At 42.9% G+C, this 10,080-nt stretch overlaps 1 protein-coding gene across 1 annotated transcript in view; it reads right to left on the minus strand.

Moving 5' to 3' along the window:
• FAM199X (family with sequence similarity 199, X-linked) overlaps positions 1-9,946 on the minus strand; it is a 28,256-nt gene extending 18,310 nt beyond the window's left edge. The window contains exons 1-2 of the mRNA XM_088482891.1: positions 9,364-9,946; positions 84-303 (exon numbers count right to left, since the gene is read on the minus strand). Coding sequence (XP_088339017.1) covers positions 84-303; positions 9,364-9,533 — 390 coding nt within the window. The 5' untranslated portion in view covers positions 9,534-9,946. The remainder of the gene's footprint in view (positions 1-83; positions 304-9,363) is intronic.
• Between the last annotated feature and the right edge of the window lie 134 nt (positions 9,947-10,080).

A 10,080-nucleotide genomic window follows, 5' to 3' on the forward strand; every position in this document is an offset into this window, starting at 1 on the left:
GTGATTCTACTGGGGAATGTACATAAGCCACATTCAAAAAAGGGAGTTTGGTTTTAAAATGATAAAGTGAGATAATTAATTACCTGCCATTCAAACTCGCTATCAGACCAGTCCCAATATGTGCTGATGGATGACGAGACATCACTGCACACACTGCCCTCAGGAAACAGGTCAAAGGAAGTGAACTCTTGATCATCCAGGAGGGAGTAGCAATCATCTTGGTCTCCTACTGACACAGAGGAAAATAATTCCTCGCTGCATTCAGAGCTTGCCACACTGGTTCCACATGACGTTAGATTCCACCTACAAACATGAACAGGATAAATATACTACTACCTAATGACTGCAAAACAAGAGAAGAAGACAAACATTAACCACTACTACTTTTAAAATAATGAGCTTGTTTTTAATGTACAGAAAGTGTAATTATGAAATATACACTATATGGACAAAAGTATTCAAACGCCTGACCATTACACCGACAGGGACTGTAATGACATTGTATTCAAATACATATTCTTTAATATGGAGTTGGTCCCCCTTTTATAACAGCTTCCACTCTTCCTGGACGGCTTTCAACAAGATTTTGGAATGTTTCTGTGGGAATTTTTGCCCATTCATTGAGTAGAGCATTTATGAGATCAGGCACTGATGTTGGATGAGAAGATCTGGCTCGCAACCTCTGTTCCAGTTCATCCCAAAGGTGCTCAATGGGGTTGAGATCAGGGCTCTGTGTGAGCCAGTCAAGTTCTTCCACACCAAACTCATCAAACCATGTCTTCATAGTCCTTGCTTTGTGCACTGGGGCAGTCATGTTGGAATAGAAAAGGGCCTTCCCCAAACTGTTGCCACAAAGTTGGAAGCATAACATTGTCCAAAATGTCTTGGCATACTGAAGCATTAAGATTGCCCTTCACTGAAAATAAGGGGCCTAGCCCAAACCCTGAAAAACAGCCCCATACCATTATCCCTTCTCCACCAAACTTCACAGTTGGCACAATGCAGTGAGGCAGGTAACGTTCTCCTGGCATCTGCCAAACCCAGACTCACTCATCTGACTGACAAACACAGACACATTTCCACTGCACCACAGTCCAGTGTCCACAGCTTTACACCACTCTATCCGACGCTTGGCATTGTACTTGGTGATGTGAGGCTTGCATGCAGCTGCTCGGCCATGGAAACCCATTCTATTAAGCTCCCGCCACACATATTTGTGCTTACATTAATGCCAGAGGACTACGTTTGAAGTCACTGAGCTCTTCAGAAAGAACCATTTTGTAATCACAAATGTTAGCAATTGGAGACTGCATGGCTAGGTGCTTGATTTTATACACCTGTGGCAACGGGTCTAAGTGAAAAAACCCCAATTCAATAATTAACAGGTGTGGCCAAATACTTCTGTCCATATAGTGTATTTATATCATGATGCAAAGAAATAAGAAAATAAAATCACACCAAACCACCAAGCAAGTACAAGGACTTGACAGAAAAGCTTCAAAACAACAAAGTATGTATCACGTGACTATAGCTCCATCATTACCAATCCTCAAGTAGTAATGTAACAGGTATTACATAACTATCATGTTTACTACCTGAGTTAGGCAACCTGTGGCTCTGCCGCTGTTGTCTAACTACATGTGATAGAATGGATATGTAAATTATTGGCAGTAGTAGTATTTGTTCTTCTGAGGCAAACTTGAAATAATAGTTTAACAATATATATGTGTCTAATCTTTAGATCAGTTGTCTCCAACCCGTAGCTTGCGAGCTACTGATAGCTTGCGGCCATAATTTTGGTAGCTCACCTAGCTTCCTGATTGCAGAGTCAACCAGGAAGAAATTACCTTTGACACACGCTCCTCGGTGGCGTCGATGCCATGGGTGGAGCCACAGGGAAGCACATCAGGTGATTGCCGCAGCCTCTACAGCAATCACCTGATGTGCTTCCCCGTGGTTCCAACCACGGTATCTATTCCACGGCAGAGCTAGTGACTCCCGTCCAGCCCTGCCGGAAAATCACACAGTAGCCCTGCCTATATCTTTTGCTCCTCTATTGCACGTTCCTCCTTCGAGCTGGTAATTAACAATGTGCCTGTTCTTAAACTTTATTTACAAATGACAACGATATGATTGACACAATTGAATGCAATGTTATTTTCATTTTCAGTAAATGATCTTCAATTGTTCGGTTATTAGCCAAATTTCTTTTTATACAATTTTAGTAGCTCTTCAGTAGGTTTAATTTTTCTCAAGTAGCTCACATACCAATTAAGGTTGGCGACCACTGTTATAGATGGATAACATGGATGGCACCAATCTCACTGTAGCAACTCTAAAGGAAAAGGTCACACTATACATCCAAAGGAGGGGGTGGGGATATGTCGACGGTCATAAAGTTGATGTTGACCACAGGGCCGGATTAAGACTTGTGGGGGCTCCGGGACAACTAAGTTGTGGGGGCCCCATCAAAAAAATTGCCAGGGGGATGAAAGGAGGAAGGGAGAGACAGAGAGAGGGAGGGGAGCGAGAAAGAGGGAGGGACAGGGAGTGAGATATATAGGGGCCTATTCATAGTCAATTAATTTTTACAAAAGCAGAGGCGATTGCTACCGCTTGTGGCTCGCAACCCGCTCCTTCTTCATGAGGAGTCCCGGGTTTGCGAAGAGGCCTCTGTCCAGCTCCTTCCGTCGGCTCTTGTGCGCATGCGTGACCCGTAGGTTTATGTATGCGCACTTGTCTCACTGCTCTGAAAGGAGCAGTGAAACACTTCAAGGAGACAGCGGATTTCTATCAGTTGTCTCCGTGCTGGAGCAATGATGAATTGCTACGGCGCTTGCGTAGAGTTAGAATGTTAATTATCGGGGTCCGATATTTAACATAATGAATAGACCCTTAATGGTGCATACACACGGTCGGATTTTTCTTCAGATCTGAACGATAATGATTTAAAAAATAGTTCAATCGTTCATACCTGAAAGAAAATCTGACATATCTTATAAGCCACAAAGAGAAAGAGAAAAAAGGACTCTTGGTGGGGGCACACAATAGGTATAGAGATATAGCTGATACCAGCAAATTAGGGTATCAGCTATATCTCTATACCTATTGTGTGCCCCCACCAAGAGTCCTTTTTTCTCTTTCTCTTTGTGGCTTATACGTTATAAACTGACTCTGGGGAGCACCATAGACTTTCCTATTGATAGGCCTGTTAGACTGTGGTCTTATGATCCATGATAGAAGTATTATGACACGTATATGTGTGTGTGTATATATTAAGTCTGTTTCAGGTATATTCAAGAGATACATTATTCATTATATTTCAGCAGAATTATTTCAGTGCGGTTCCAATATACATTCCCTTGCACATATCTGACATATCTTTCAGATCTGTCAGATGAACGATGCGCGTTCCCGATGGTCAGATAACGACATCTGATGTGTTTGCAGTCAGACTTGGACTATTCCATTTTTTAATGCAGTCAAAAATCGTTCAAATCTTTGGTAAAAATCGTTCATCTGACAGATCTGACAAATCTGACAAATCTGACCGTGTGTATGCACCATAAGAGAGGAATAGAGAGGGAAGGGGGGGGGGGGGGGAGGAGAGGGAGTAAGGGAGAAAGTGAGAGAGATGGAGAGAGACAGAGTGAGATAAAGGAAGAGAGGGAGGGGGCAGAATGGGGGACAGAGAGAGGTGAAGGGAGAGAGGGAGTGAGGAAGAGAGATTGAGAGGGAGAAAAGGAGTGTGTGCACGCTCTCTCAGTAGCACACTTACCTGTTATAGTTCCAGCTTTTCTAAAGGTGCAGGCACTTCGCTGCATTAGGCCCCGCTCCCTACTCACCTGCGAATCGCTGCATTATGTTATCAAAGGGGACGGGGTTTCCACAGTCAGCTACGGTCATCATGTCCATCAGTTAGGGTGTTGCTGCAGTGCTTTGCTGTGGGATGCTGCTGGGAGGGGCGGGAGCCAGCCAGGGAAATTCTAGAGTGGCCAGGTTCCAGCCAATGTTTGCAAAATTGTGGGGGCCCCCAAAGTGTGGGGACCCCTGGACGACCGCCCCGTCCATAATCCGGCCCTGGTTGACCATGTCAACATTCATCATGTAGACAGTGATAAAATGTCAACAAGAAAAGAAAAAAAAAATAGGTCGGCTAGAATAGATGTTTTGACTAAAATAAAGTGCACCTACAGCATGCAAATATAGGAGAATTTGCAACCCCACAAAGACTAAACATAAATATTAATTGTTAGAAAGTGCATCCACGTAGTGAAAAACACTTTCAACACATTGCAGCACATTTTACACTTAATAATACATCAGTTTTAAATAAATTGTTTCATAAAAAACACAAATGCAGCATTACATATAAGACACAATAAAAATAAATCAATTACTGGTATAAAAATAGCTAAGCAGATATAAAATCTACACCATGATTCAATTAAGTTATATAGTCCTCTTCTGCACTATACATAACCAAGAGAGTCCACCAAAAAGTTACGTATATAAAAAATCTCAATATACTTGTTAGGAGAAAGAATAAACTTTAATGTCACTAGCGTTACAGTCTCTGGCTGAATGCCATTAAACTATACCAAACACCAGTAAGTTGATCGGGCTGATCTTACTTGTAGAGGTCCGGAGCGCCCCCCTGCACCTCTATAACCGGAGATACCGTGCTCACGCTGGCCAAGCTGTGAAGGAGTATGAGTACCGGAAAGATCAGTCCGGAGTCCTGTCGCTGCGTCTGACCGCAGCAAAGGATCCAACCACGCTGCAGTGTACTGGGGTCGGAGCAGCCTCCAAGGATAGGGTAACTGTGTAAGACGTTCTCCGATCTGATCGGAGAGTGTCATACACAGTTAACCTATCCCTGGAAGCTGCCCCAGCGCCTTGCTCTGACCCCAGTACACTGTAGCGTGGTTGGATACTTCGCCGTGGTTAGACGCAGCGGCAGGACTCCGGAGTGATCTTTCCGGTACTCATACTCCTGTTGTTTATTAAACTGAATTCATTTAAAACTGAAGTATTATTAAGTGTAAACAGCATTGCAATGTGCTGGAAGTGTCTTCACTTCGCGGATACACTTTCTAAAAATGTATATTTAGGCTTAGTGGTAAAATGTGGACATACTGCCAATGTGTGCAGCGCCATCTTCCAGGTACTGGCAGTCACGTGACAGTGACTTACGGGTCAGACCTCCAATCCTCCGGCATTTCAGTATTTCTCCTCTATCCCTAACCCTCTAGTACCTAACTGACCTCCCTCTCCAGCAGTCAGCCGTAATGTCGTCATTTCATTTATCGATATTCTGAAAATGCCAACATCATAATTGTCAACACTGTGAACCTTTGGACTATATAACTCAAAAGGTTCCCTTACATCAAAATAAGTTTAAGGTGATATGCAGATAACATGTACCACAAAGACACCACTAGTGTTCTTTCTATCTCCCTGCTCCACTTTATAGTAATTCTAGTAATCTCAGCTAATTGACCAACTGCTGATAAATGGGCTATACTCACACCTGCAGCAGAATGATATGAGGCGTTGCCAACCTCACAAATTTAGACAAAAAGAAAGATATTCTGCACTGGAGTGCAAGTACAATTATATTTATTCATACCATATATTGTCTCAATAAAAACAGCATAAGTACAACATGTTGTACTTATGCTGTTTTTATTGAGACAGTGGGGCAGATGTACTAAGCTCTGGAAAGTGATAAACTGGAGAGTGATAAACGAGCAGGCACTCAGCTCCCAACTGTCATGTTACAGGCTGTGTTTGAAAAATGACAGTTGGAAGCTGATTGGCTGGTGGTTCATCACTCTACAGTTTATCACTTTTCAGAGCTTTGTACATCTGGCCCTATATATGGTATGAATAAATAGAATTGATTGTACTTGCACTCCAGTGCAGAATTTCTCTCTTTTTTTTCTCCACTTTATAGTAGTCAAACAATGCATAATTGTATGCATTCACTATGTTGACACCAGACTGTTATGATGTTGCCATCTGGAAAAGGTAGGCATAGACAAAGTGTCAAAATATGACATATGAAAATGTTGACATTGCCATGTTGTAGTTGACAATGTATATCAACATTCCGACCAGCGACAGCTACAAGAAATGCTACATTACCCATTGCTGGAAGGTTCTCCCACTGCTGTCTGTTGGCTTAATATTCAAGTTGGTTGTAATAAAAGGACATGTCATAACTCTCCTAGGTTTGCGATCATCCTATCTCAAACATATGAAATGAACATAACTGCCTGTAAGTTTGCACAATAATAGAAAATGGAACAGGAATTAAGTTTAAATGCCTTAATTAGACATTTTAAACTCCCAGCCATCCGATAGTGCTCCCCCTCAAAAGGCACATGGGGGTACATTAATAGTGTACCATGACCTTAAGTACCTGACGAGTAGAAAATTACATCCCCACAGTGTCTATGTTAAATTCTCAAACTGTCATATGGGGAAGAGGAGTGGTCTGAAGGGTACTTTAGATGGTTTTTGTGCAAAATATTGAAAGGGAGTGAGATACTACTACATATAGTGTAACGCATTGAATATATGAATTTATTACAATAACTGCATACTTACTGCAGCCAAGGATGCTTTTCCTACCATCAGATACTAATATCATTCCGCTGCCTCATTTATCAAGTGATCACCACACCTATGAGATTGTATACGTATTTTGTCAGGGACATCATAACTGTTTATGTCCCCACTATGACATTTCCGCATTCGTGGTAATCTGAGCAGTACAGTATTTCACTACCTGCATAAAACCGGGTACAAATATCATCATGAATTCTTGAATTAGGAAAGCAACAAGTTAATCTATGATATATAAAATATTACATCTATAAAGGCCTATTATTTCTAACTATACATGCTAAAACAATATATTTTTACTAGATAGTTTGTCACCTGGAACAAATACATGTTAAAACATGAACTGTGTCTATAGAGCAAGATCAATATAATCTTTTGACAAAAACACATTCATCTTGCAGCACCGACACCTCTACAAAATAAAGTGATTGCAAACTACCAAAAATAAATAAAGAGCGAGAAAACAAGAAAATTGGACAAAGTTGTGTAAGAGTACAAATGGAGAATATATCTAAATAACAAATGTCCAGTTTTATCATCAAAAATCCACAAGTAAGCAAATCCGTGACTCTGGCTTAACACCATATAGTAGATTTATGTGACTGACTTTGTGCAGAAGACATCTTACTACAGAATATAGGCAGACTGGACTTCCCGGAATCACAGGGGTTCAGCCAGAACAACAGTCAGCTAATCCTCGCTGGTTCTTAGGGGTATATTTACTAGAGTGCGAGTATTTAGAAGTGTTGTTGCTCATAGCAATCAGATTCTAGCTATTATCTTCTAGAAGGTGCTAAATAAGTAGAATCTTATTAGTTGCTATGGGCAACAACTCCACTTCTGAAACCAGCACTTTAGTAAATATACCCCTTATTCTGTTTAAAACATGGAACAGAGAAGCGTAATCAAACGCTGGTAACTAGAGTTTATTGCTGAATTACCTATATGCTCTTCAGTTTAACATTTGCGAGAATATTTCCAACAGATCCATTTTTGATACCAGTTTTGCACTATATTTTCTCTCTCATTCTATTTGAGTGATTCATAGCGTATATGAATTTCAGAGAATATAATAAATAGTTTAATGGAGGAATAGTTTAAACATAATATTGAAGCCAGTAAATTCATACAAATGTGTACATCCCAAGATTTGGACTAGTCGTTAAATATCTCATTTAAAATGTTTGCAATTAATCCCTCTTTTACCAAGTGATAAGTGTGGAGGCCCTATGTTTGATATTCCTGAAGCGCTGAAGTAACTCGTGCCCAGCAATACCACTAAGCATGTATTTCTCCAGTCTTCTACACTATAAAGTTGCATAAATTAATAGTGCTTAGTACAGTCATTTGAATGCTACAGCCAAATAAAAATGGCAGTCACAATTATAAAAACAGTGCACTAAGCGTTACACATTTAGGGATCATGCACTGTTCAAATGAATAAATGTTTGAGAAGTGTATTATAAACACGTCAAATAATACCCCTTTTCCACTGACCAAAATACCCGGGTTATTGACGTGCCAAGCCAGGTAGTGGCTAGTGAAAAAGGCTCCTAGGAAAAAAAATCAGGGGTCGATTGACCCGTGATTTCTTCCAAGGTATCGAGCAGGGTTTTTAGCAGGAAAAAACCCTGTTCAGGCTCAGTGGAAACGGGTTACCTGGGTCTTCCGTTCAGGAGAGAGCTGGAGTTTCCGGCGCTTGGTAATGACATGATCTCCAAGCGCAGGCACTGCACCCGTGTGCAGTGTGAACAACGTCGACAGGGATATTCCCGTGTCGGCGCGGCAGTGGAAATGGGTTAAATTCCACGTGTGGCCCAGATTGGAACAGTGTTCCAAATCCCGGGTCAGACCCAGGATTTTGGTGGAGATGTTGTATAAGAGGAATTTATGCCATTTTAATGGGGCACATGGAGGTGACAAATATTCCCTGTACAACGGTGCATAAATTGGTGCTGCAATATGAATGATAATGCAAATAATCCCCACCACTGCATGTTGCAACTAAAATTAGAAAACAAGGCACAATCTATTTGTCATGCATTAACATATAGCCTGTACTGGCAAAGTATTACTAAAAAGCATCTAAAGCACACATTATTAACATTTATAGAGCAGCATCATATTTTGTAGTGCTTTTTGTCTTTTTACTAGTTTTTCAAGAATAAGACCTTAAATGTGTACATTGAGTGCACTGTAATGTTAGAAGTGTGAGTTCTGAACACAATACCCCCCCCCCGCAGGTTGTGTCACCTGCGGAAGGGGTATGTACCGAGTCATTGCTTATACTTTCTGCTGAAGTTTCTATAACTGCCAGAAAACTCCTCTCCCATATGATATATAATGCGGTAACACATGGGAAGTGACTCCATTGCTTCTGCTATAACAAAGTAATGAAACAAATCCATATAATACATCATTGTTCAGTTACGGTATAAATGTGCTACTCCAAAATATTTCCTAAGGTAGCTTTGCTGCTGAGTGGGTGTAAGACCCTGGTGCACTACAAACCCCAGCATGTCCTGTATGCTTATCAGCAGTACACTTATTTTAGAAAGCCCTTTCCCAACCAATACTGAGATCAGGGAGTAACAAATAACACTAGATGATCTGGGACAGGACTCACAGCCCCCGGGCCCGTCCCTGAGTGTATATAGCAGCAGCCTCAGCCCCCTGGTAGTGGGGGGACCCCAGGAGCGGACACAGCTTTCCCCGGCAGCGGGCACTCACCTGTTGGAGTGGAAGCGGTGCAGGGGGTCGGTGCGGTGGCAGGAGGAGAGCTGGCAGCCGAAGTCACTAACATCCAGGCAGCCCTCCTCGCTCATGCTGCCCGGCCGCTGGGAGAGCAGGGGGAAGGGCTCGTCCGGGGCCAGGAACTTCTCGTACAGGCCCTCGGACATGGTGGGGACGGGGGTGCGGGGCCTATGTCGCCGCTCTGCCCGCACACTGCCCCATGCCGCGTCCTCTCCCCGCGTTCCGGTCTCTGCCACTCTCCGGGCACGGCAGCTGTCCCCGGGGCTGGCGGTGATGATGATGCGGCGGCCTCGGTGTGACTGTGTGTGTGTCCGGCGCCTCAGTCTCAGCTGAGGGAGGTGTGTGCACGGCACTGCACGCCGGCCCTAGCGCCCCCTACAGGACAGGAGGAGCGCAGCGGCAGGGAAACTGCGGGTGGCTGTGACACCATGCACACAGAGTGCACCTCCAGCTTATACCAGCAGCACCATGTACATGTGTGTGTCACCTCTCCGAGCCGGTACATCAGACAGCGGCCCGGGAACTCGGGGATCCAGAGCCGATACAGCAGGAATTGGACACACAAGGTATTCTAGGTGTAATGATAATATCCTCCTCCAGGGGGCGCTGACATTGGAAAGACGGGACTGTAATTTGTTACGTCTCATTGTCTCTGCCGAGCGTAACATGACATGTCACGTGTGAGGCAAATCT

This window comes from Taudactylus pleione, unplaced genomic scaffold (assembly GCF_031769625.1).
Source record: "Taudactylus pleione unplaced genomic scaffold, aTauple2 ptg000296l, whole genome shotgun sequence".
Classification (NCBI taxonomy): domain Eukaryota; kingdom Metazoa; phylum Chordata; class Amphibia; order Anura; family Myobatrachidae; genus Taudactylus; species Taudactylus pleione.